The sequence below is a fragment of the Lissotriton helveticus genome, chromosome 8 (assembly GCF_964261635.1).
Source record: "Lissotriton helveticus chromosome 8, aLisHel1.1, whole genome shotgun sequence".
In the NCBI taxonomy this organism is placed as follows: domain Eukaryota; kingdom Metazoa; phylum Chordata; class Amphibia; order Caudata; family Salamandridae; genus Lissotriton; species Lissotriton helveticus.
The window spans coordinates 1,070,138,789-1,070,164,974 of NC_136069.1; the positions used below are offsets into that span (position 1 = coordinate 1,070,138,789).

The 26,186-nt window shown below is 52.9% G+C and overlaps 1 protein-coding gene across 1 annotated transcript in view; it reads left to right on the forward strand.

Moving 5' to 3' along the window:
- The window catches only part of LOC144771874 (cilium assembly protein DZIP1-like), a 1,571,028-nt gene that overhangs the window by 870,187 nt on the left and 674,655 nt on the right, over positions 1-26,186 (forward strand). Inside the window, exon 15 of the mRNA XM_078656123.1 lies at positions 25,871-26,016. Coding sequence (XP_078512249.1) covers positions 25,871-26,016 — 146 coding nt within the window. The remainder of the gene's footprint in view (positions 1-25,870; positions 26,017-26,186) is intronic.

Genomic DNA, 26,186 nt, shown 5'->3' on the forward strand with positions numbered 1-26,186 from the left:
TGGGCCATGAGAGCTGTGTGGGCTGTGAGAGCTGTGTGGGCTGTGAGAGCTGTGTGGGCTGTGAGAGCTGTGAGAGCTGTGTGGGCTGGGAGAGCTGTGTGGGTTGTGAGAGCTGTATAGACTGTGAGAACTGTGAGAGCTGTGTGGGATGTGAGCTGTGTGAGCTGTGAGAACTGTGTGGGCTGTGTGGGCTGTGAGCTGTGTGGGCTGTGAGAGCTGTGAGAGCTCTGTGGGCGGTGAGAGCCCTGTGGGCTGTGAGAGCTGTGTGGGCTGTGAGAGCTCTGTGGGCTGTGAGAGCTGGGTGGGCTGTAAGAGATGTGTGGGCTGTGAGAGCTGCGTGGGCTGTGAGGGCTCTGTGGGCTGTGAGAGCTGTGTGGGCTGTGAGGGCTGTGTGGGCTGTGAGGGCTGTGTGGGCTGTGAGAGCTGTGTGGGCTGTGAGAGCTGTGTGGGCTGTGAGATCTGCGTGGGCTGTGAGAACTTCGTGGGCTGTGACGGCTCTGTGGGCTGTGAGAGCTGTGTGGGCTGTGAGGGCTGCGTGGGCTGTGAGGGCTGTGTGAGCTGTGAGAGCTGTGTGGGCTGTGAGAGCTGTGTGGGCTGTGAGATCCTTTGAGAGCTGTGTGGGCTGTGAGAGCTGTGTGGGATGTGAGCTGTGTGGGTTGTGAGGGATGTGTGAGCTATGAGAGCTGTGTGGGCTGTGAGAGCTGTGTGGGCTGTGTGGGCTGTGAGAGCTGTGAGAGTTGTGTGGGCTGTGAGAGCTGTGCGGGCTGTGACAGCTGTGTGGGCTGTGAGAGCTGTATGGACTGTGAGAGCTGTGGGAGCTGTGTGGGATGTGAGCTGTGTGAGTTGTGAGGGCTGTGTGGGCTGTGAGAGCTGTGTGGGCTGTGAGAGCTGTGAGAGCTGTGTGGGCTGTGAGAGCTGTGTGAGCTGTGAGAGCTGTATAGACTGTGAGAGCTGTATAGACTGTGAGAACTGTGAGAGCTGTATGGGATGTGAGCTGTGTGAGCTGCGAGAACTGTGTGGGCTGTGTGGGCTGTGAGCTGTGTGGGCTTAGAGCTGTGTGGGCTGTGAGAGCTGTGAGAGCTCTGTGGGCGGTGAGAGCTGTGTGGGCTGTGAGAGCTGTGTGGGCTGTGAGAGCTGTGTGGGCTGTGAGGGCTGTGAGGCCTGTGAGAGCTGTGTGGGCTGTGAGGGCTGTGAGAGCTGTATGGGCTGTGAGAGCTGTGAGAGCTCTGTGGGATGTTAGCTGTGTGGGCTGTGAGGGCTGTGAGGGCTGTGTTGGCTGTGAGAGCTGTGTGGTCTGTGAGGGCTGTGTGAGCTGTGAAAGCTGTGTGGGCTGTGAGCTGTGTGGGTTGTGAGAGATGTGTGGGCTGTGAGAGCTATGTGGGCTGTGAGAGTGTGGGCTGTGTGGGCTGTGAGAGCTGTGAGAGCTGTGTGGGCTGTGAGAGCTGTGTGGGATGTGAGAGCTGTATGGGCTGTGAGAGCTGTGAGAGCTGTGTGGGATGTGAGCTGTGTGAGCTGTGAGAGCTGTGTGGGCTGTGAGAGCTGTGTGGGCTGTGAGCTGCCTGGGCTGTGAGCTGTGTGGGCTGTGAGAGCTGTGAGAGCTCTGTGGGCTGTGAGAGCTGTGTGGGCTGTGAGAGCTGTGTGGGCTGTGAGAGCTGTGGAAGCTGTGTGGGATATGAGCTATGTGGGATCTGAGGGCTGTGTGAGCTGTGAGAGCTGTGTGGGTTGTGAGAGCTGTGTGGGCTGTGAGATCTGTGAGATCTGTGAGAGCTGTGCGGGCTGTGAGAGCTGTTTGGGCTGTTAGAGTGTGGGATGTGTGGGCTGTGAGAGCTGTGAGAGCTGTGTGGGCTGTGAGATCTGTGTGGGCTGTGAGAGCTGTGTGGGCTGTGTGGGCTGTGAGAGCTGTGTGGGCTGTGGGAGTTTTGTGGGCTGTGAGGGCTGTGAGGGCTGTGAGGGCTGTGAGGGCTGTGAGGCATGTGAGGCCTGTGAGAGCTGTGTGGGCTGTGAGAGCTGTGTGTGCTGTGAGAGCTGTGTGGGCTGTGAGGGCTGTGAGAGCTGTATGGGCTGTGAGAGCTGTGAGAGCTCTGTGGGATGTGAGCTGTGTGGGCTGTGAGGGCTGTGTGAGCTGTGATGGCTGTGTGGGCTGTGAGATCCGTGTGGGCTGTGAGAGCTGTGTGGGCTGTGAGGGCTGTGTGTGCTGTGTGAGCTGTGTGGGCTGTGAGAGCTGTGTGGGCTGTGAGAGCTGTGTGTGCTGTGAGAGCTGTGTGGGCTGTGAGGGCTGTGAGAGCTGTATGGGCTGTGAGCGCTGTGAGAGCTCTGTGGGATGTGAGTTGTGTGGGCTGTGAGGGTTGTGTGAGCTGTGAGGGCTGTGTGGGCTGTGAGAGCTGTGTGGGCTGTGAGGGCTGTGTGGGCTTTGAAAGCTGTGTGGGCTGTGAGAGCTGTGTGGGCTGTGAGAGCTGTGTGGGCTGTGAGATCTGCGTGGGCTGTGAGAGCTGCATGGGCTGTGAGGGCTCTGTGGGCTGTGAGAGCTGTGTGGGCTGTGAGGGCTGTGTGGGCTGTGAGGGCTGTGTGAGCTGTGAGAGCTGTGTGGGCTGTGAGAGCTGTGTGGGCTGTGAGAGCCTTTGAGAGCTGTGTGGGCTGTGAGAGCTGTGTGGGATGTGAGCTGTGTGGGCTGTGAGGGATGTGTGAGCTGTGAGAGCTGTGTGGGCTGTGAGAGCTGTGTGGGCTGTGAGAGCTGTGAGAGCTGTGTGGGCTGTGAGAGCTGTGCGGGCTTTGACAGCTGTGTGGGCTGTGAGAGCTGTATGGACTGTGAGAGCTGTGGGAGCTGTGTGGGATGTGAGCTGTGTGAGCTGTGAGGGCTGTCTGAGCTGTGAGAGCTGTGTGGGCTGTGAGAGCTGTGTGGGCTGTGAGAGATGTGAGAGCTGCGTGGGCTGTGACGGCTCTGTGGGCTGTGAGAGCTGTGTGGGCTGTGAGGGCTGCGTGGGCTGTGAGGGCTGTGTGAGCTGTGAGAGCTGTGTGGGCTGTGAGAGCTGTGTGGGCTGTGAGATCCTTTGAGAGCTGTGTGGGCTGTGAGAGCTGTGTGGGATGTGAGCTGTGTGGGTTGTGAGGGATGTGTGAGCTATGAGAGCTGTGTGGGCTGTGAGAGCTGTGTGGGCTGTGAGAGCTGTGAGAGTTGTGTGGGCTGTGAGAGCTGTGCGGGCTGTGACAGCTGTGTGGGCTGTGAGAGCTGTATGGACTGTGAGAGCTGTGGGAGCTGTGTGGGATGTGAGCTGTGTGAGTTGTGAGGGCTGTGTGGGCTGTGAGAGCTGTGTGGGCTGTGAGAGCTGCGAGAGCTGTGTGGGCTGTGAGAGCTGTGTGGGCTGTGAGAGCTGTATAGACTGTGAGAACTGTGAGAGCTGTATGGGATGTGAGCTGTGTGAGCTGTGAGAACTGTGTGGGCTGTGTGGGCTGTGAGCTGTGTGGGCTGTGAGCTGTGTGGGCTGTGTGAGCTGTGAGAGCTCTGTGGGCGGTGAGAGCTGTGTGGGCTGTGAGAGCTGTGTGGGCTGTGAGAGCTGTGTGGGCCGTGAGAGCTGTGTGGGCTGTGAGAGCTGTGTGGGCTGTGAGGGCTGTGAGGCCTGTGAGAGCTGTGTGGGCTGTGAGGGCTGTGGGAGCTGTGAGGGCTGTGTGAGCTGTGAGGGCTGTGTGGGCTGTGAGAGCTGTGTGGTCTGTGAGAGCTGTGTGGGCTGTGAGGGCTGTGTGGGCTGTGAGAGCTGTGTGGGCTAAGAGAGCTGTGTGGGCTGTGAGAGCTGTGTGGGCTGTGAGAGCTGTGTGGGCTGTGAGAGCTGTGTGGGCTGTGAGGGCTCTGTGGGCTGTGAGAGCTGTGTGGGCTGTGAGAGCTGTGTGGGCTGTGAGAGCTGTGTGGGCTGTAAGATCTGCGTGGGCTGTGAGAGCTGCGTGGGCTGTGAGGGCTCTGTGGGCTGTGAGAGCTGTGTGGGCTGTGAGGGCTGTGTGGGCTGTGAGGGCTGTGTGAGCTGTGAGAGCTGTGTGGGCTGTGAGAGCTGTGTGGGCTGTGAGAGCCTTTGAGAGCTGTGTGGGCTGTGAGAGCTGTGTGGGATGTGAGCTGTGTGGGTTGTGAGGGATGTGTGAGCTGTGAGAGCTGTGTGGGCTGTGAGAGCTGTGTGGGCTGTGTGGGCTGTGAGAGCTGTGAGAGCTGTGTGGGCTGTGAGAGCTGTGCGGGCTGTGACAGCTGTGTAGGCTGTGAGAGCTGTATGGACTGTGAGAGCTGTGGGAGCTGTGTGGGATGTGAGCTGTGTGAGTTGTGAGGGCTGTGTGAGCTGTGAGAGCTGTGTGGGCTGTGAGAGCTGTGTGGGCTGTGAGAGCTGTGAGAGCTGTGTGGGCTGTGAGAGCTGTGTGGGCTGTGAGAGCTGTATAGACTGTGAGATCTGTGAGAGCTGTGTGGGATGTGAGCTGTGTGAACTGTGAGAACTGTGTGGGCTGTGTGAACTGTGTGGGCTATGTGGACTGTGAGCTGTGTGGGCTGTGAGCTGTGTGGGCTGTGAGAGCTGTGAGAGCTCTGTGGGCGGTGAGAGCTGTGTGGGCTGTGAGAGCTGTGTGGGCTGTGAGAGCTGTGTGGGCTGTGAGAGCTGTGTGGGCTGTGAGGCCTGTGAGAGCTGTGTGGGCTGTGAGGGCTGTGAGAGCTGTATGGGCTGTGAGAGCTGTGAGAGCTCTGTCGGATGTTAGCTGTGTGGGCTGTGAGGGCTGTGTGAGCTGTGAGGGCTGTGTGGGCTGTGAGAGCTGTGTGGGCTGTGAGGGCTGTGTGGGATGTGAGAGCTGTGTGGGCTGTGAGAGCTGTGTGGGCTGTGAGGGCTCTGTGGGCTGTGAGAGCTGTGTGGGCTGTGAGAGCTGTGTGGGCTGTGAGAGCTGTGTGGGCTGTGAGATCTGCGTGGGCTGTGAGAGCTGCGTGGGCTGTGAGGGCTCTGTGGGCTGTGAGAGCTGTGTGGGCTGTGAGGGCTGTGTGGGCTGTGAGGGCTGTGTGAGCTGTGAGAGCTGTGTGGGCTGTGAGAGCTGTGTGGGCTGTGAGAGCCTTTGAGAGCTGTGTGGGCTGTGAGAGCTGTGTGGGATGTGAGCTGTGTGGGTTGTGAGGGATGTGTGAGCTGTGAGAGCTGTGTGGGCTGTGAGAGCTGTGTGGCTGTGTGGGCTGTGAGAGCTGTGAGAGCTGTGAGAGCTGTGTGGGCTGTGAGAGCTGTGCGGGCTGTGACAGCTGTGTGGGCTGTGAGAGCTGTATGGACTGTGAGAGCTGTGGGAGCTGTGTGGGATGTGAGCTGTGTGAGTTGTGAGGGCTGTGTGAGCTGTGAGAGCTGTGTGGGCTATGAGAGCTGTGTGGGCTGTGAGAGCTGTGAGAGCTGTGTGGGCTGTGAGAGCTGTGTGGGCTGTGAGAGCTGTATAGACTGTGAGATCTGTGAGAGCTGTGTGGGATGTGAGCTGTGTGAGCTGTGAGAACTGTGTGGGCTGTGTGAACTGTGTGGGCTGTGTGGACTGTGAGCTGTGTGGGCTGTGAGCTGTGTGGGCTGTGAGAGCTGTGAGAGCTCTGTGGGCGGTGAGAGCTGTGTGGGCTGTGAGAGCTGTGTGGGCTGTGAGAGCTGTGTGGGCTGTGAGAGCTGTGTGGGCTGTGAGGGCTGTGAGGCCTGTGGAAGCTGTGTGGGCTGTGAGGGCTGTGAGAGCTGTATGGGCTGTGAGAGCTGTGAGAGCTCTGTCGGATGTTAGCTGTGTGGGCTGTGAGGGCTGTGTGAGCTGTGAGGGCTGTGTGGGCTGTGAGAGCTGTGTGGGCTGTGAGGGCTGTGTGGGATGTGAGAGCTGTGTGGGCTAAGAGAGCTGTGTGGGCTGTGAGAGCTGTGTGGCCTGTGAGAGCTGTGTGGGCTGTGAGAGCTGTGTGGGCTGTGAGGGCTCTGTGGGATGTGAGAGCTGTGTGGGCTGTGTGAGCTGTGTGAGCTGTGAGAGCTGTGTGGGCTGTGAGAGCTGTGTGGGCTGTGAGGGCTCTGTGGGCTGTGAGAGCTGTGTGGGCTGTGTGGGCTGTGAGAGCTGTGAGAGCTGTGTGGGCTGTGAGAGCTGTGCGGGCTGTGACAGCTGTGTAGGCTGTGAGAGCTGTATGGACTGTGAGAGCTGTGGGAGCTGTGTGGGATGTGAGCTGTGTGAGTTGTGAGGGCTGTGTGAGCTGTGAGAGCTGTGTGGGCTGTGAGAGCTGTGTGGGCTGTGAGAGCTGTGAGAGCTGTGTGGGCTGTGAGAGCTGTGTGGGCTGTGAGAGCTGTATAGACTGTGAGATCTGTGAGAGCTGTGTGGGATGTGAGCTGTGTGAACTGTGAGAACTGTGTGGGCTGTGTGAACTGTGTGGGCTATGTGGACTGTGAGCTGTGTGGGCTGTGAGCTGTGTGGGCTGTGAGAGCTGTGAGAGCTCTGTGGGCGGTGAGAGCTGTGTGGGCTGTGAGAGCTGTGTGGGCTGTGAGAGCTGTGTGGGCTGTGAGAGCTGTGTGGGCTGTGAGGCCTGTGAGAGCTGTGTGGGCTGTGAGGGCTGTGAGAGCTGTATGGGCTGTGAGAGCTGTGAGAGCTCTGTCGGATGTTAGCTGTGTGGGCTGTGAGGGCTGTGTGAGCTGTGAGGGCTGTGTGGGCTGTGAGAGCTGTGTGGGCTGTGAGGGCTGTGTGGGATGTGAGAGCTGTGTGGGCTGTGAGAGCTGTGTGGGCTGTGAGGGCTCTGTGGGCTGTGAGAGCTGTGTGGGCTGTGAGAGCTGTGTGGGCTGTGAGAGCTGTGTGGGCTGTGAGATCTGCGTGGGCTGTGAGAGCTGCGTGGGCTGTGAGGGCTCTGTGGGCTGTGAGAGCTGTGTGGGCTGTGAGGGCTGTGTGGGCTGTGAGGGCTGTGTGAGCTGTGAGAGCTGTGTGGGCTGTGAGAGCTGTGTGGGCTGTGAGAGCCTTTGAGAGCTGTGTGGGCTGTGAGAGCTGTGTGGGATGTGAGCTGTGTGGGTTGTGAGGGATGTGTGAGCTGTGAGAGCTGTGTGGGCTGTGAGAGCTGTGTGGCTGTGTGGGCTGTGAGAGCTGTGAGAGCTGTGAGAGCTCTGAGAGCTGTGTGGGCTGTGAGAGCTGTGCGGGCTGTGACAGCTGTGTGGGCTGTGAGAGCTGTATGGACTGTGAGAGCTGTGGGAGCTGTGTGGGATGTGAGCTGTGTGAGTTGTGAGGGCTGTGTGAGCTGTGAGAGCTGTGTGGGCTATGAGAGCTGTGTGGGCTGTGAGAGCTGTGAGAGCTGTGTGGGCTGTGAGAGCTGTGTGGGCTGTGAGAGCTGTATAGACTGTGAGATCTGTGAGAGCTGTGTGGGATGTGAGCTGTGTGAGCTGTGAGAACTGTGTGGGCTGTGTGAACTGTGTGGGCTGTGTGGACTGTGAGCTGTGTGGGCTGTGAGCTGTGTGGGCTGTGAGAGCTGTGAGAGCTCTGTGGGCGGTGAGAGCTGTGTGGGCTGTGAGAGCTGTGTGGGCTGTGAGAGCTGTGTGGGCTGTGAGAGCTGTGTGGGCTGTGAGGGCTGTGAGGCCTGTGGAAGCTGTGTGGGCTGTGAGGGCTGTGAGAGCTGTATGGGCTGTGAGAGCTGTGAGAGCTCTGTCGGATGTTAGCTGTGTGGGCTGTGAGGGCTGTGTGAGCTGTGAGGGCTGTGTGGGCTGTGAGAGCTGTGTGGGCTGTGAGGGTTGTGTGGGATGTGAGAGCTGTGTGGGCTAAGAGAGCTGTGTGGGCTGTGAGAGCTGTGTGGCCTGTGAGAGCTGTGTGGGCTGTGAGAGCTGTGTGGGCTGTGAGGGCTCTGTGGGATGTGAGAGCTGTGTGGGCTGTGTGAGCTGTGTGAGCTGTGAGAGCTGTGTGGGCTGTGAGAGCTGTGTGGGCTGTGAGGGCTCTGTGGGCTGTGAGAGCTGTGTGGGCTGTGAGGGCTGTGTGGGCTGTGAGGGCTGTGTGAGCTGTGAGAGCTGTGTGGGCTGTGAGAGCTGTGTGGGCTGTGAGAGCCTTTGAGAGCTGTGTGGGCTGTGAGAGCTGTGTGGGATGTGAGCTGTGTGGGCTGTGAGGGATGTGTGGGCTGTGAGAGCTGTATGTGCTGTGAGAGCTGTGTGGGCTGTGAGGGCTGTGAGAGCTGTATGGGCTGTGAGAGCTGTGAGAGCTCTGTGGGATGTGAGTTGTGTGGGCTGTGAGGGTTGTGTGTGCTGTGTGAGCTGTGTGGGCTGTGAGAGCTGTGTGGGCTGTGAGAGCTGTGTGGGCTGTGAGGGCTGTGTGGGCTGTGAGAGCTGTGTGGTCTGTGAGGGCTGTGTGAGCTGTGAAAGCTGTGTGGGCTGTGAGAGCTGTGTGGGCTGTGAGAGCTGTGTGGGCTGTGAGAGCTGTGTGGGCTGTGAGAGCTGTGTGGGATGTGAGAGCTGTATGGGCTGTGAGAGCTGTTAGAGCTGTGTGGGATGTGAGCTGTGTGAGCTGTGAGAGCTGTGTGGGCTGTGAGAGCTGTGTGGGCTGTGAGCTGCCTGGGCTGTGAGCTGTGTGGGCTGTGAGAGCTGTGAGAGCTCTGTGGGCTGTGAGAGCTGTGTGGGCTGTGAGAGCTGTATGGGCTGTGAGAGCTGTGAAAGCTGTGTGGGATATGAGCTGTGTGGGATCTGGGGGCTGTGTGAGCTGTGAGAGCTGTGTGAGTTGTGAGAGCTGTGTGGGCTGTGAGATCTGTGACAGCTGTGAGAGCTGCGTGGGCTGTGAGGACTCTGTGGGCTGTGAGAGCTGTGTGGGCTGTGAGATCTGCGTGGGCTGTGAGAGCTGCGTGGGCTGTGAGGACTCTGTGGGCTGTGAGAGCTGTGTGGGCTGTGTGGGCTGTGAGAGCTGTGTGGGCTGTGAGAGCTGTGTGGGCTGTGAGATCTGCGTGGGCTGTGAGAGCTGCGTGGGCTGTGAGGGCTCTATGGGCTGTGAGAGCTATGTGGGCTGTGAGGGCTGTGTGGGCTGTGAGGGCTGTGTGAGCTGTGAGAGCTGTGTGGGCTGTGAGAGCTGTGTGGGCTGTGAGAGCCTTTGAGAGCTGTGTGGGCTGTGAGAGCTGTGTGGGATGTGAGCTGTGTGGGCTGTGAAGGATGTGTGAGCTGTGAGAGCTGTGTGGGCTGTGAGAGCTGTGTGGGCTGTGTGGGCTGTGAGAGCTGTGAGAGCTGTGTGGGCTGTGAGAGCTGTGCGGGCTTTGACAGCTGTGTGGGCTGTGAGAGCTGTATGGACTGTGAGAGCTGTGGGAGCTGTGTGGGATGTGAGCTGTGTGAGCTGTGAGGGCTGTGTGAGCTGTGAGAGCTGTGTGGGCTGTGAGAGCTGTGTGGGCTGTGAGAGCTGTGAGAGCTGTGTGGGCTGTGAGAGCTGTGTGGGCTGTGAGAGCTGTATAGACTGTGAGAGCTGTGTGGGATATGAGCTGTGTGAGCTGTGAGAACTGTGTGGGCTGTGTGGGCTGTGAGCTGTGTGGGCTGTGAGAGCTGTGAGAGCTCTGTGGGCGGTGAGAGCTGTGTGGGCTGTGAGAGCTGTGTGGGCTGTGAGAGCTGTGTGGGCCGTGAGAGCTGTGTGGGCTGTGAGAGCTGTGTGGGCTGTGAGAGCTGTGTGGGCTGTGAGAGCTGTGTGGGCTGTGAGGGCTGTGAGGCCTGTGAGAGCTGTGTGGGCTGTGAGGGCTGTGAGAGCTGTATGGGCTGTGAGAGCTGTGAGAGCTCTGTGGGATGTTAGCTGTGTGGGCTGTGAGGGCTGTGTGAGCTGTGAGGGCTGTGGGCTGTGAGAGCTGTGTGGTCTGTGAGAGCTGTGTGGGCTGTGAGGGCTGTGTGGGCTGTGAGAGCTATGTGGGCTAAGAGAGCTGTGTGGGCTGTGAGAGCTGTGTGGGCTGTGCGAGCTGTGTGGGCTGTGAGGGCTCTGTGGGCTGTGAGAGCTGTGTGGGCTGTGAGAGCTGTGTGGGCTGTGAGAGCTGTGTGGGTTGTAAGAGCTGTGTGGGCTGTGAGATCTGCGTGGGCTGTGAGAGCTGCGTGGGCTGTGAGGGCTGTGTGGGCTGTGAGAGCTGTGAGAGCTGTGTGGGCTGTGAGAGCTGTGCGGGCTGTAACAGCTGTGTGGGCTGTGAGAGCTGTATGGACTGTGAGAGCTGTGGGAGCTGTGTGGGATGTGAGCTGTGTGAGTTGTGAGGGCTGTGTGAGCTGTGAGAGCTGTGTGGGCTGTGAGAGCTGTGTGGGCTGTGAGAGCTGCGAGAGCTGTGTGGGCTGTGAGAGCTGTGTGGGCTGTGAGAGCTGTATAGACTGTGAGAACTGTGAGAGCTGTATGGGATGTGAGCTGTGTGAGCTGTGAGAACTGTGTGGGCTGTGTGGGCTGTGAGCTGTGTGGGCTGTGAGCTGTGTGGGCTGTGAGAGCTGTGAGAGCTGTGTGGGCGGTGAGAGCTGTGTGGGCTGTGAGAGCTGTGTGGGCTGTGAGAGCTGTGTGGGCCATGAGAGCTGTGTGGGCTGTGAGAGCTGTGTGGGCTGTGAGAGCTGTGTGGGCTGTGAGAGCTGTGAGAGCTGTGTGGGCTGGGAGAGCTGTGTGGGTTGTGAGAGCTGTATAGACTGTGAGAACTGTGAGAGCTGTGTGGGATGTGAGCTGTGTGAGCTGTGAGAACTGTGTGGGCTGTGTGGGCTGTGAGCTGTGTGGGCTGTGAGGGCTCTGTGGGCTGTGAGAGCTGTGTGGGCTGTGAGGGCTGTGTGGGCTGTGAGGGCTGTGTGGGCTGTGAGGGCTGTGTGGGCTGTGAGAGCTGTGTGGGCTGTGAGAGCTGTGTGGGCTGTGAGATCTGCGTGGGCTGTGAGAGCTGCGTGGGCTGTGACGGCTCTGTGGGCTGTGAGAGCTGTGTGGGCTGTGAGGGCTGCGTGGGCTGTGAGGGCTGTGTGAGCTGTGAGAGCTGTGTGGGCTGTGAGAGCTGTGTGGGCTGTGAGATCCTTTGAGAGCTGTGTGGGCTGTGAGAGCTGTGTGGGATGTGAGCTGTGTGGGTTGTGAGGGATGTGTGAGCTATGAGAGCTGTGTGGGCTGTGAGAGCTGTGTGGGCTGTGTGGGCTGTGAGAGCTGTGAGAGTTGTGTGGGCTGTGAGAGCTGTGCGGGCTGTGACAGCTGTGTGGGCTGTGAGAGCTGTATGGACTGTGAGAGCTGTGGGAGCTGTGTGGGATGTGAGCTGTGTGAGTTGTGAGGGCTGTGTGGGCTGTGAGAGCTGTGTGGGCTGTGAGAGCTGCGAGAGCTGTGTGGGCTGTGAGAGCTGTGTGGGCTGTGAGAGCTGTATAGACTGTGAGAACTGTGAGAGCTGTATGGGATGTGAGCTGTGTGAGCTGTGAGAACTGTGTGGGCTGTGAGCTGTGTGGGCTGTGAGCTGTGTGGGCTGTGAGAGCTGTGAGAGCTCTGTGGGCGGTGAGAGCTGTGTGGGCTGTGAGAGCTGTGTGGGCTGTGAGAGCTGTGTGGGCCATGAGAGCTGTGTGGGCCGTGAGAGCTGTGTGGGCTGTGAGAGCTGTGTGGGCTGTGAGAGCTGTGAGAGCTGTGTGGGCTGGGAGAGCTGTGTGGGTTGTGAGAGCTGTATAGACTGTGAGAACTGTGAGAGCTGTGTGGGATGTGTGCTGTGTGAACTGTGTGGGCTGTGTGGGCTGTGAGCTGTGTGGGCTGTGAGAGCTGTGAGAGCTCTGTGGGCGGTGAGAGCCCTGTGGGCTGTGAGAGCTGTGTGGGCTGTGAGAGCTCTGTGGGCTGTGAGAGCTGGGTGGGCTGTAAGAGCTGTGTGGGCTGTGAGAGCTGCGTGGGCTGTGAGGGCTCTGTGGGCTGTGAGAGCTGTGTGGGCTGTGAGGGCTGTGTGGGCTGTGAGGGCTGTGTGGGCTGTGAGAGCTGTGTGGGCTGTGAGAGCTGTGTGGGCTGTGAGATCTGCGTGGGCTGTGAGAGCTGCGTGGGCTGTGACGGCTCTGTGGGCTGTGAGAGCTGTGTGGGCTGTGAGGGCTGCGTGGGCTGTGAGGGCTGTGTGAGCTGTGAGAGCTGTGTGGGCTGTGAGAGCTGTGTGGGCTGTGAGATCCTTTGAGAGCTGTGTGGGCTGTGAGAGCTGTGTGGGATGTGAGCTGTGTGGGTTGTGAGGGATGTGTGAGCTATGAGAGCTGTGTGGGCTGTGAGAGCTGTGTGGGCTGTGTGAGCTGTGAGAGTTGTGTGGGCTGTGAGAGCTGTGCGGGCTGTGACAGCTGTGTGGGCTGTGAGAGCTGTATGGACTGTGAGAGCTGTGGGAGCTGTGTGGGATGTGAGCTGTGTGAGTTGTGAGGGCTGTGTGGGCTGTGAGAGCTGTGTGGGCTGTGAGAGCTGTGTGGGCTGTGAGAGCTGTGTGAGCTGTGAGAGCTGTATAGACTGTGAGAGCTGTATAGACTGTGAGAACTGTGAGAGCTGTATGGGATGTGAGCTGTGTGAGCTGCGAGAACTGTGTGGGCTGTGTGGGCTGTGAGCTGTGTGGGCTTAGAGCTGTGTGGGCTGTGAGAGCTGTGAGAGCTCTGTGGGCGGTGAGAGCTGTGTGGGCTGTGAGAGCTGTGTGGGCTGTGAGAGCTGTGTGGGCTGTGAGGGCTGTGAGGCCTGTGAGAGCTGCGTGGGCTGTGAGGGCTGTGAGAGCTGTATGGGCTCTGAGAGCTGTGAGAGCTCTGTGGGATGTTAGCTGTGTGGGCTGTGAGGGCTGTGAGGGCTGTGTTGGCTGTGAGAGCTGTGTGGTCTGTGAGGGCTGTGTGAGCTGTGAAAGCTGTGTGGGCTGTGAGCTGTGTGGGTTGTGAGAGATGTGTGGGCTGTGAGAGCTATGTGGGCTGTGAGAGTGTGGGCTGTGTGGGCTGTGAGAGCTGTGAGAGCTGTGTGGGCTGTGAGAGCTGTGTGGGATGTGAGAGCTGTATGGGCTGTGAGAGCTGTGAGAGCTGTGTGGGATGTGAGCTGTGTGAGCTGTGAGAGCTGTGTGGGCTGTGAGAGCTGTGTGGGCTGTGAGCTGCCTGTGCTGTGAGCTGCCTGGGCTGTGAGCTGTGTGGGCTGTGAGAGCTGTGAGAGCTCTGTGGGCTGTGAGAGCTGTGTGGGCTGTGAGAGCTGTGGAAGCTGTGTGGGATATGAGCTATGTGGGATCTGAGGGCTGTGTGAGCTGTGAGAGCTGTGTGGGTTGTGAGAGCTGTGTGGGCTGTGAGATCTGTGAGATCTGTGAAAGCTGTGCGGGCTGTGAGAGCTGTTTGGGCTGTTAGAGTGTGGGATGTGTGGGCTGTGAGAGCTGTGAGAGCTGTGTGGGCTGTGAGATCTGTGTGGGCTGTGAGAGCTGTGTAGGCTGTGTGGGCTGTGAGAGCTGTGTGGGCTGTGGGAGTTTTGTGGGCTGTGAGGGCTGTGAGGGCTGTGAGGGCTGTGAGGGCTGTGAGGCCTGTGAGAGCTGTGTGGGCTGTGAGAGCTGTGTGTGCTGTGAGAGCTGTGTGGGCTGTGAGGGCTGTGAGAGCTGTATGGGCTGTGAGAGCTGTGAGAGCTCTGTGGGATGTGAGCTGTGTGGGCTGTGAGGGCTGTGTGAGCTGTGATGGCTGTGTGGGCTGTGAGAGCCGTGTGGGCTGTGAGAGCTGTGTGGGCTGTGAGGGCTGTGTGTGCTGTGTGAGCTGTGTGGGCTGTGAGAGCTGTGTGGGCTGTGAGAGCTGTGTGTGCTGTGAGAGCTGTGTGGGCTGTGAGGGCTGTGAGAGCTGTATGGGCTGTGAGCGCTGTGAGAGCTCTGTGGGATGTGAGTTGTGTGGGCTGTGAGGGTTGTGTGAGCTGTGAGGGCTGTGTGGGCTGTGAGAGCTGTGTGGGCTGTGAGGGCTGTGTGGGCTTTGAAAGCTGTGTGGGCTGTGAGAGCTGTGTGGGCTGTGAGAGCTGTGTGGGCTGTGAGATCTGCGTGGGCTGTGAGAGCTGCGTGGGCTGTGAGGGCTCTGTGGGCTGTGAGAGCTGTGTGGGCTGTGAGGGCTGTGTGGGCTGTGAGGGCTGTGTGAGCTGTGAGAGCTGTGTGGGCTGTGAGAGCTGTGTGGGCTGTGAGAGCCTTTGAGAGCTGTGTGGGCTGTGAGAGCTGTGTGGGATGTGAGCTGTGTGGGCTGTGAGGGATGTGTGAGCTGTGGGAGCTGTGTGGGCTGTGAGAGCTGTGTGGGCTGTGAGAGCTGTGAGAGCTGTGTGGGCTGTGAGAGCTGTGCGGGCTTTGACAGCTGTGTGGGCTGTGAGAGCTGTATGGACTGTGAGAGCTGTGGGAGCTGTGTGGGATGTGAGCTGTGTGAGCTGTGAGGGCTGTCTGAGCTGTGAGAGCTGTGTGGGCTGTGAGAGCTGTGTGGGCTGTGAGAGATGTGAGAGCTGTGTGGGCTGTGAGAGATGTGAGAGCTGTGTGGGCTGTGAGAGCTGTGTGGGCTGTGAGAGCTGTATAGACTGTGAGAGCTGTGAGAGCTGTGTGGGATATGAGCTGTGTGAGCTGTGAGAACTGTGTGGGCTGTGTGGGCTGTGAGCTGTGTGGGCTGTGAGCTGTGTGGGCTGTGTGAGCTGTGAGAGCTCTGTGGGCGGTGAGAGCTGTGTGGGCTGTGAGAGCTGTGTGGGCTGTGAGAGCTGTGTGGGCCGTGAGAGCTGTGTGGGCTGTGAGAGCTGTGTGGGCTGTGAGGGCTGTGAGGCCTGTGAGAGCTGTGTGGGCTGTGAGGGCTGTGGGAGCTGTGAGGGCTGTGTGAGCTGTGAGGGCTGTGTGGGCTGTGAGAGCTGTGTGGTCTGTGAGAGCTGTGTGGGCTGTGAGGGCTGTGTGGGCTGTGAGAGCTGTGTGGGCTAAGAGAGCTGTGTGGGCTGTGAGAGCTGTGTGGGCTGTGAGAGCTGTGTGGGCTGTGAGAGCTGTGTGGGCTGTGAGGGCTCTGTGGGCTGTGAGAGATGTGTGGGCTGTGAGAGCTGTGTGGGCTGTGAGAGCTGTGTGGGCTGTAAGATCTGCGTGGGCTGTGAGAGCTGCGTGGGCTGTGAGGGCTCTGTGGGCTGTGAGAGCTGTGTGGGCTGTGAGGGCTGTGTGGGCTGTGAGGGCTGTGTGAGCTGTGAGAGCTGTGTGGGCTGTGAGAGCTGTGTGGGCTGTGAGAGCCTTTGAGAGCTGTGTGGGCTGTGAGAGCTGTGTGGGATGTGAGCTGTGTGGGTTGTGAGGGATGTGTGAGCTGTGAGAGCTGTGTGGGCTGTGAGAGCGGTGTGGGCTGTGTGGGCTGTGAGAGCTGTGAGAGCTGTGTGGGCTGTGAGAGCTGTGCGGGCTGTGACAGCTGTGTAGGCTGTGAGAGCTGTATGGACTGTGAGAGCTGTGGGAGCTGTGTGGGATGTGAGCTGTGTGAGTTGTGAGGGCTGTGTGAGCTGTGAGAGCTGTGTGGGCTGTGAGAGCTGTGTGGGCTGTGAGAGCTGTGAGAGCTGTGTGGGCTGTGGGAGCTGTGTGGGCTGTGAGAGCTGTATAGACTGTGAGATCTGTGAGAGCTGTGTGGGATGTGAGCTGTGTGAACTGTGAGAACTGTGTGGGCTGTGTGAACTGTGTGGGCTGTGTGGACTGTGAGCTGTGTGGGCTGTGAGCTGTGTGGGCTGTGAGAGCTGTGAGAGCTCTGTGGGCGGTGAGAGCTGTGTGGACTGTGAGAGCTGTGTGGGCTGTGAGAGCTGTGTGGGCTGTGAGAGCTGTGTGGGCTGTGAGGCCTGTGAGAGCTGTGTGGGCTGTGAGGGCTGTGAGAGCTGTATGGGCTGTGAGAGCTGTGAGAGCTCTGTCGGATGTTAGCTGTGTGGGCTGTGAGGGCTGTGTGAGCTGTGAGGGCTGTGTGGGCTGTGAGAGCTGTGTGGGCTGTGAGGGTTGTGTGGGATGTGAGAGCTGTGTGGGCTGTGAGAGCTGTGTGGGCTGTGAGGGCTCTGTGGGCTGTGAGAGCTGTGTGGGCTGTGAGAGCTGTGTGGGCTGTGAGAGCTGTGTGGGCTGTGAGATCTGCGTGGGCTGTGAGAGCTGCGTGGGCTGTGAGGGCTCTGTGGGCTGTGAGAGCTGTGTGGGCTGTGAGGGCTGTGTGGGCTGTGAGGGCTGTGTGAGCTGTGAGAGCTGTGTGGGCTGTGAGAGCTGTGTGGGCTGTGAGAGCCTTTGAGAGCTGTGTGGGCTGTGAGAGCTGTGTGGGATGTGAGCTGTGTGTGTTGTGAGGGATGTGTGAGCTGTGAGAGCTGTGTGGGCTGTGAGAGCTGTGTGGCTGTGTGGGCTGTGAGAGCTGTGAGAGCTGTGTGGGCTGTGAGAGCTGTGCGGGCTGTGACAGCTGTGTGGGCTGTGAGAGCTGTATGGACTGTGAGAGCTGTGGGAGCTGTGTGGGATGTGAGCTGTGTGAGTTGTGAGGGCTGTGTGAGCTGTGAGAGCTGTGTGGGCTGTGAGAGCTGTGTGGGCTGTGAGAGCTGTGTGGGCTGTGAGAGCTGTGTGGGCTGTGAGAGCTGTATAGACTGTGAGATCTGTGAGAGCTGTGTGGGATGTGAGCTGTGTGAGCTGTGAGAACTGTGTGGGCTGTGTGAACTGTGTGGGCTGTGTGGACTGTGAGCTGTGTGGGCTGTGAGCTGTGTGGGCTGTGAGAGCTGTGAGAGCTCTGTGGGCGGTGAGAGCTGTGTGGGCTGTGAGAGCTGTGTGGGCTGTGAGAGCTGTGTGGGCTGTGAGGGCTGTGAGAGCTGTATGGGCTGTGAGAGCTGTGAGAGCTCTGTCGGATGTTAGCTGTGTGGGCTGTGAGGGCTGTGTGAGCTGTGAGGGCTGTGTGGGCTGTGAGAGCTGTGTGGGCTGTGAGGGCTGTGTGGGATGTGAGAGCTGTGTGGGCTAAGAGAGCTGTGTGGGCTGTGAGAGCTGTGTGGGCTGTGAGAGCTGTGTGGGCTGTGAGAGCTGTGTGGGCTGTGAGGGCTCTGTGGGATGTGAGAGCTGTGTGGGCTGTGTGAGCTGTGTGAGCTGTGAGAGCTGTGTGGGCTGTGAGAGCTGTGTGGGCTGTGAGAGCTGTGTGGGCTGTGAGTGCTGTGTGGGCTGTGAGAGCTGTGTGGGCTGTGAGAGCTGTGTGGGCTGTGAGAGCTGTGTGGGCTGTGAGAGCTGTGCGGGCTGTGAGAGCTGTGAGAGCTATGTGGGCTGTGAGAGCTGTGCGGGCTGTGAGAGCTGTGTGGGCTGTGAGAGTGTGGGCTGTGTGGTCTGTGACAGCTGTGAGAGCTGTGTGGGCTGTAAGAGCTGTGTGGACTGTGAGAGCTGTGTGGGCTGTGAGAGCTGTGTGGGCTGTGTGGGCTGTGAGAGCTGTGTGGGCTGTGAGAGTTGTGTGGGCTGTGAGGGCTGTGTGGGCTGTGAGAGCTGTGTGGGATGAGAGCTGTGTGGGCTGTGAGAGATGTGTGGGCTTGTAAATATGCCAATGAAAACATTACACTATCTCTATACCAGCATTAATGTTAAACATTGCGCAAGGGGCATGTAAATATGCCAATGAAACTATTACACTATCTCTATATCAGCATTAATGTCAAACATTGCGCAAGCGGCTTGTAAATATGCCAATGAAACTATTACACTATCTCTATATCAGCATTAATGTCAAATATTGCGCAAGCGGCTTGTAAATATGCCAATGAAACCTTTACACTATCTCTATACCAGCATTAAAGTCAAACATTGCGCAAGCGGCTTGTAAATATGCCAATGAAAACACTACACTATCTCTATACCAGCATTAATGTCAAACATTGCGCAAGGGGCTTGTAAATATGCCAATGAAACCATTACACTATCTCTATATCAGCATTAATGTCAAACATTGCGCAATCGGCTTGTAAATATGCCCCTCTTTATCTTATATTCCAGCATTGAATCCAAGCATAAAAAACAATTAAAAAAAGTCTACCTTATAAACTAAAAAACACAAACTGTAAGCACACACAGCTAACATTATGGAAAAAGGTAAAAAAAAATAATTCCTTAATTCAAACAGACACTCACTGTGATCCTTGTCAAAAATATTTAAGCCACACATGTTATCAAAAACATTTAGCATGGTAAATCATTTTACACACAGAGCACAACCCATTTAAATGAACACTACACTACAATGCAGAAACCTGACTCATTTTCAAAATACAACAGGAATGAAGCCCAATATGCTTGTTATGCATCCAAATACTGCAAACAGCACTCTCTCTATATTACTCACCTTTAAAATCACTTTTGAAAATATAGAACAGTGTCAAACACACAGCAGATTTTCTTAAGCAGAATCTCTGAAATGCACCTCAGACACTGAAACCAGAAATGGCACACTTTCCCACTCATTCTTCACACATATTTCAGGTCTTAACCAATGAAATCTCTTCCCACACTATTTCAAAACTAATCTAACATTTCAATTGGTTCTACATTCCCACAATTTCAAACTCACATAATATTCACCCATCCCCCTAGTGCTCATTCAACTTGTCACCATGGTAACTCCCACCTAAGGAAGAACAGAGTTTAAAAGTTCATTATACTTTGTTGCAAATGAATCCACCAAGGTTGTTAGAGCTTTCAAAATAACAGCTAATCATCTGCAATGTTCCTTTCAATGACCTTTTCTGAACCAATAGAATTGCTTCTTTTAAAAAACAAAACTATGCACCCTAATATGCTCTTTTCCATTTTCAGAAAGCACCAATCATTTCTTAAGCTTCAAGTGCAGTGAATGTCCTCCTCTTTTTTTCTACAACACAACGGCTCTTTTTAGAGCCAACTAACAAGTAAACACTCAAATATAATTTGTAACTTTTTTTTTGTATTAATTTTTACCGAGGTCCGCGCACCGAGCACTCACCGAGCACTCCCCGTGCGCGGACCTATCGTGTTTTCAATTATTTTAAAAAAAAACAACATTATTTTTAACCTTAGGAGTTCTTGAACGACCCCCTGAGAAGGCATAAGGGGTCAGGGACACTCTACCCTACCCCCTTCCCACGTTTTTAAGTTATATTTTTCACTCTCTTCTGAAACCACAAAATGGCGGCGATAGGGTTTGCGCACGGTGCATTTACCGAGCACTCACGGTGCGCGGACCTAGTGCAATTTAAAAAAAAAAAAAAACTAAATGGAAATGGACATCGTCTCCTCTGTAGATACCTTGTATGTTGTAATGCAAGTTATTGTGGTGTATTGAATCCATACTATAGTCTTTTAGGAAGGCAGAAACAGATTTGTTAACATGATTCCTTCCTTTCTCAATGTGTGGTCAGAATTGGCGTAGGGGATCATGAGTTCCTACTCTGGTGAAACACACTTGCTGTTCTATATACTTTCTTATGTTGTAAACTAGTGCATCAGAGACAGTTAGTGACAGAAAGGATACAGGACATGAAGAACACAAAATTGTATCACTTTGCTACTACCTCATAAATTACATTTAAATAAGTATAATTTTCAAAACAACTTTTTTATTTACTAAATTAAAATTTATTTATAAGAATTTTCAAAATCTAAAAGAACTTGTAGGATTTCTTCATCAGAAATTTCATCCATCAAAGTGTCTGAAAATGATTTGTCAAACTCGACAACGTCTACACATTCCATTAATTCCATATCTAGTGTTTCATCAAAAAAATCTGCCATGGTATCTGCTTCATGTTCTTCTTGATTTGTTTCATCTGTAGGATCAATATACACCTCAGAATAAGTTGCCTCAGTAAACGTTGCTGTTATTTCAAAGAAGATGTTGGTAGGCTCCTCATTTTCATTCATCATTTTATGTTAGTGTACTATTAAAAGAAAGAGAAACAGAGCTTACTGCATGATTTCCTGCTCTGGTGAGACACACTTGCTGTTCTTTAAACTTACTTATGTTGCAATCTTCTGCATCAGAGACAGACAGTGAGAGAAAGGATGTAGGACATGAAGAAGAGATGTCAAATACACATTTAAGAAAATTTTGGGGCAGAACGGAAGTATTTATGAGTAAACTTACTATGTAACACAAAAAATTATCACTTTGCTACTACCTCATAAATTACATTTAGTTAAGTATAAATTCTCATACAATATTTATTTACTAAATTTAAATGTATTGTTGGGAATGATCGTCTAAGATTGCATCATCAGCAATGTCAATATTAAAAATTTCCCAAAAAGAAACCTCAAACTCAATGAACTCCAAAGCTTCCATTAAATCTGAATCCAAGGATTCATCATAGAAATCGTCCATGCCATCTCCTCCATCATAAAGCTCTCCTTCAGGATTACTCTCATTAACAGGAACATCCTCAATAACAGTCACAAAAATTTCTATAACGATGTCAAATGACTCTTAATTTTCAACCATTATTGATGTAAGTGTACTATTAAAAGAAAGAAAAAGACAGTGAGATGTTGCAGGGTAAGAGTGAGATAGGGCAGAGAAAAACTATTAAATTCTATAAGAAGAGTTACTACTGTATAAATCTCACACCAGAAATTAAACACCAAAATGTCCACACAAAAGTACCTCAGAGACTATAGTCACAAAATGGCCGTGTTTCCCTGGACAATGCATAGTATCAAGCAAGATTTAGAAATATAAAGCACTGCATCTAATGTTGCCCTACTCAATCCATAAGTATAACAGAAAAACATTAAATAACTAACAGAAAACATTGTTCCTATTAATGTAAAGTGAACAACAGAGTTCTCCTTACAAATTAACAACTCACCTTCTAGAAAACTGTTGTACAGTAAATTCTGTCTCAATCTCACACCTCAGAAGTATACCTCAAACACTAAAATCTCAAAATGGCTGTGTTTCCCTCTCATTTTTGATACATATTCAAATACCCAGCCAATCACATTTCATCACACACAAAATCAAAACCAAGGAAACATTTTAATTGGTTCAAGTTATCAACACATTCAAGCTCACATAATCTTCAACCTACCCCCAATGCTCTCTACCCATTACCATACTAACTCTCCACAAAACACCTACCTAAACCCAAAGGTGAAAGAGTCATCACTCAATGTTGCACTCAACCAACATCTAAACACTGAAACTTGTTATTTTAATGTATTTCTTTTTTGTCTTTTTGAGCCGCGGTCCGCGCACGGTGGGCGGACCCCGCGATTTAAAAAAAATGTTTTTTTAATTTTTTTCAACCGTTGGGGTCCTTTACAGACACCATGACAAAACCTAGGGGGCTCAGGAATCTCTACCCTGCCTCCTTGTCAACTATTACACTTCTGTTTACAACCACTATCATCTGCCACAAAAACAAGATGGCGGACAACACTTCCTCATTTCGACTGAATGGAATGTTGACAGACGTCCAACAGCCAATCAGAATTCCGCGCGTGCACGCTAAGGTCCGTGCACTGTGTCCGCATATGGATATATAATTTGAAAAAAGTCAATTTTCTCAACAATTACTGGAGGGATTTTTACCAAATATACAAAATAAATTATTGCATATCAGTCTTTACAATTTTGCCAAGTTTGCAGTAATTCCATTCAGCAGTTCGGGCTGTAGCTGTGTCTAAAGGTCCAATGCAAAATTGCATTGGACTCATTTTCACATTCAATTTTCTCAAAAACTACTGGACGGATTTACACCAAACATACAAAAGGCACTGCTCCATACCAGGCTCTACCATTTTGCCAAGTTTGGTGTAATTCCGTTCAGCCGTTCGACCTGTAGCCTTGTCAGAATGTCCCTATGGAAATTAACATGGGGAAAACAGGTTTTGGGTCCCCCCTTTTTTCTTGGCCCCTGCTTGACGAATCCCCCCGAAACTTTCAGGGAAGGAGCGGAGCGCAGCGAGGCACATTTAAGGACAATTACAGGCAGATCCCTCAATCAGCGCCAAAGTTATTCCCAATAAAATGTTCGCCATTTCCTATGGTAACCAGGTCCTAACTATATATACCTACTGGCGACCGCCAGTAGGTAATATATATATATATGTAAATATCCACATGGTGCAGGTTTACCCATTCGAATGAGGACACTGGACGAAAATAATTCCTCACAAAGTTTTAACGGCTGCAGGCAAGCAGGAGACTTCTCAGCAACTCACATCAAACAAGGTTTTTATGCCAGACACGTTTCGGGAAACTCACTGTTCCTTCTTCTGTGGCGTGTTGCTCATGGAGAATGAAAGCACACTGCATCGCGCGCACTTCAATTAAGACACCTGCCTCAGTGGGCGTGGCCAACAGCATGGCCTCCTGGATATCGTAGTGCGCTGCGTCCTCCCCAGGGGGTGTGCTAATCATTTCTTAAATAAAACAGAGTTCTTTCCCAGGTGGGTAGATGCGAACAACTGTAGTCACCTGCCCCGCTTTGTTGCTTTCAATTTCGAGTAAGGGGGCACTACCCTGCAAAAGCTCCAGCCTTTCATCCTTCCTACTGTTCAAGCACCCAGTCGGCACTTGTTTGTATATGTATAGTATTTAACAAAGTTCACCATACACCACACCTCGTGTCCTGGGTGCAACCCACCGCAGTGGTGAGCCACGTACAACAACCACTCAAACTCCTGCAATCGTGCTGACAGTAACGGGTGCACTCGGGGAAAGTCAATTAATTGATTTTTTTAGGCGAAATCACAAAGTACTGACAGACGCGTTTCGGCATGACACCTTTTCAAATGTCAGCTTCACCCACATTTCAAAAGGCATTTAAACATTAGAGGAATGCGTCACACATAGAATTTCATGGGAAGCAATGATGTTCAAAGTGTACTGCAATCTATTGCTGCAGTACGGTGGCCATCTTAAAATATATTAAGTTGCATAATAATTCATCATGATGTGCGCCAGTATGTACAATGTACAAAGAACATCATCAAAATCAACAGTACGAATATTTAGTTCACAAAAACCAACAAAATATGTGTGATGTCATGTGATCACTGCAGTCAAACGGAGGTGCTGGAATCAATATGGGCATTTCATTGGAACTACTTTCATTGTAGTATTGGTCATGTGACTTCTATCTATTGAAGATCACCAGAGTGTAACGTAATCTGAAGTCAACCATGTATGTACTCATCCAGATGTGTAATTAAAACATCGCCCTTTTTTCAATCTCGCTACTGTGCAATCAAACCCTTAATGGGCCAAGGGGGGCATGGGGATTCTTACTATGGATAGCGGACAACTGTCGATTATCAAACAGACAATGAAGGAAAAAGAAAGACAGAAAGAAAGAAAGAAAGAAAGAAAGAAAGAAAGAAAGAAAGAAAGAAAGAAAGAAAGAAAGAAAGAAAGTGACAGTTGTCCGCTTCAACTTGTGTTCCATGTGCCCACTCACCATACCCAAGGGCAGATGGGGATCTTAAAAAACAAGTGGGTGAATGACCATAGAGTTTTAGGAGCACAGTGTTGCTAACGTAACACTGAACCACTGAGGAGCACTGCTTCTATTTGTAAAAGTGTGCTAGACCTGATGACAGCTCATTGGTTGTTTTTGTTTTTGTTTAACGTCCCCATTCCATTTGGGGACATCAGGGGGAGATATGGTCCATTCCTCCCTTGCTTTTAGCCACGACAAGGAGGTCTGCTCTGTAAAATCCTCCCTTCATGCCAGGGCAAAGTAGGATGTAAGCAATTTGCCCCAACTTAGATCTTGGGCAAAGCAAGAGGGGAAGGTAGTCCTTACCCAAGCACCACTGGGAAAGAGGAGTTTGGTTTAGAATCTAGATACCCCATGCATGTATGCAGTTTGAAGGGTTGGAGTAGGTTCCCCAATTCTCACCCCTGCGCAATGGGGGAGGGGGTATAATTTCTCACTCCCTTCATCCTTGAGCAAGGCAACAGGAGTTTAGTGTACAACCCCCTCCCACACGAGGGTAGTAGTATCTATCCCACACTAAGATAATATTGCCCTCTTGCCCTTGGGTAAGGTAGGATGATATGTACTGCATACAATGGTCCATGTGGCAAGGCTGTGATGAGAATGAATGAATTCACCCATCCTTAGGCAAGACAAGACAAGACAGGCCAGGTTGATTAGGGGAAAAGCCACATTACTGGCAGAGAGCAGGCTTGCTTGCAGGTAATCGTGCCTGGCAGTGAGTGGGCGTACAAACATTGACTCTCTTGCTTGCTGCTTTCTTTTTCTTTTTTCCTCCTAATGTTTCAGACCATGGGGAGGAAAAGGCACTTGACGTGAGTGTCTAGTTCTCATTCACAGTGTGTTGCGAATCACTTAGATTGTACACAATTTAATAAATATACTTACTTTCCCCAGGCACATTTTGTCTTGTATCTCGGATATGACTGAACAGATTTTCACCAAACCAAGAAATATCACAAATGGAAAGGCTACTGCACCATAAAACATGTGCTAACCATTGTTCCGCAGTTTCTGAGCTTCATACTCAGAGATATCTGCTAAGGGAAGCCTCGTTGTTTAGAAACAGAAAAACAGTTGTGCGAACCCACTTAGAACTTTTGAAGCACTTGATCAATTTACACCTAACTTGGAATGCTCATAGGTTAGCTAGTAAGCAATTTTCTCCACGTTTGGTGCAGACAGGGGAAGGAGGCATAACGTTATTAATGGTACAAAAATCGGATTTCCTGTGGAGTGAGATGCTGCTTTGGACAACTTCTACACATATATTGAGAGTATCTAGCGTGGTAGTACATCACTGAGACACTTCTACCGTTCATTTAGAGACACTAACATTTAAAAGCTAGTACTCTGACAAGAGATAACCAAGATCGAAATTACATATTGCTACAAAATATTGTGTTATGTTTAACAGATTGTCATGGCCATGTCCGGCTGTGGGTTGCTTGCGCAATGGTTTCTTATCTGCAGCAGGCTTCTGAGACATGAGAGCTTGACTAATGAATTGTTGGGGGGTCTCTGTCGTCCAGACCTTTTTAAAATATGAACAGTTTTTATTTTTAATTTTACTATATTGAGTACAGAATAGGAAGCTTGTCTTTTATACTCTGTGTTGGTCTCACATGTAAGGGCCTGATTACGATGTTGGGCGTACCACCACCAACAGGCTGTCGGTGGCGGTCTGTCTGACATCCATGGTATCGGCCCGACTGCTGGATACAAAACTGGTGGTCAGAGCGATTTGAGTGAGGGGATAGACCGCTGCCTCTGACAGGCTCAAGGGGCCCATCTGGGAGCGATCGGAACCTAATCTCTACAATGGAGGTGGTGCCCGCGAAGGCTTCGCCAAAGGGATTAGGATGTCAGTTTCCGACAGCCTTTTCATGGTGATCCCACCGCTACAAAAAGGCTGTAAAAAAGACTTTTGAGGCCCCCAGCAAGGCGCCTGTCTCCGGTAGGTCACTGCTAGGTGGCCAGGGGGGCATATGCAGTACCCCCTCAAAAAAACCATACACCGTTTGCACCATGGTGCCTGGCACAAAGTTCATCAATATTATCAGTATGCTTGTTACTATTGCGGACCTGTTCCTGGGCCACTACACAAGCCGTAATAGTAAAAAGCATTTTCCAACTGCCTGCATAGCAGTCGTATTGTAATTGGGCTGTCTGGACCACCTACTCCTTGTTGGACCATCTCGTGCCCGAAATGATGGTGGTTAGATGCCCGGCGCACAGCCATCATAATGATGCCCTAAGCTTTTAGACTCATCTTAAGGGATAGCTTAGATTTTTCATCTTTAGCCTAAATCTTCCATATATGCTGACCACTTTGGATTGTACATGCACATCTGAAAACAACACACAGCCACAAAGTAGTTCCTGTTAGTTGGCACTTCAGGGAGGTCGCAAAATGTAGGGTGGCCCAGTGAAGTGGTCGGCAGCATTTAGATGTTACTGCTCAGTGAATTTGCCGATGATAACTGAAATATTAATTATTAGAAAACTCCTAACCTTTTGTGCATTTTCACCAACGAAGAATTACCAAATGGATGAAAACTATTTCAGTCACATTGGTTGTTTTTTCCCCCAGAAAAAGACCAACTTGAAGACACACTAGGAACAAGTAAAGAACAACTAGCGGATGCGCTGAAGACTAATCCCACCCTGGGTCAGGAACTGCGAGCCATTTTGGAACAGGGATTGAACGAAAAATTGCAGGCTCTGGGAATTCAAACTGTAAGTTATCAAATTTATTCTGTAGTGTCCTGGTCACAAATGTTTATGTTTATGTATATTATTTTTGCGTGGGCAAACATAGTTGTGGTGCTGCAAACATTCATTTTCCAAACCTTTAAGGGTTTAATGGTTTGCAATTTCATTGCTTGACTTTTCTCGAAATCAAGTTG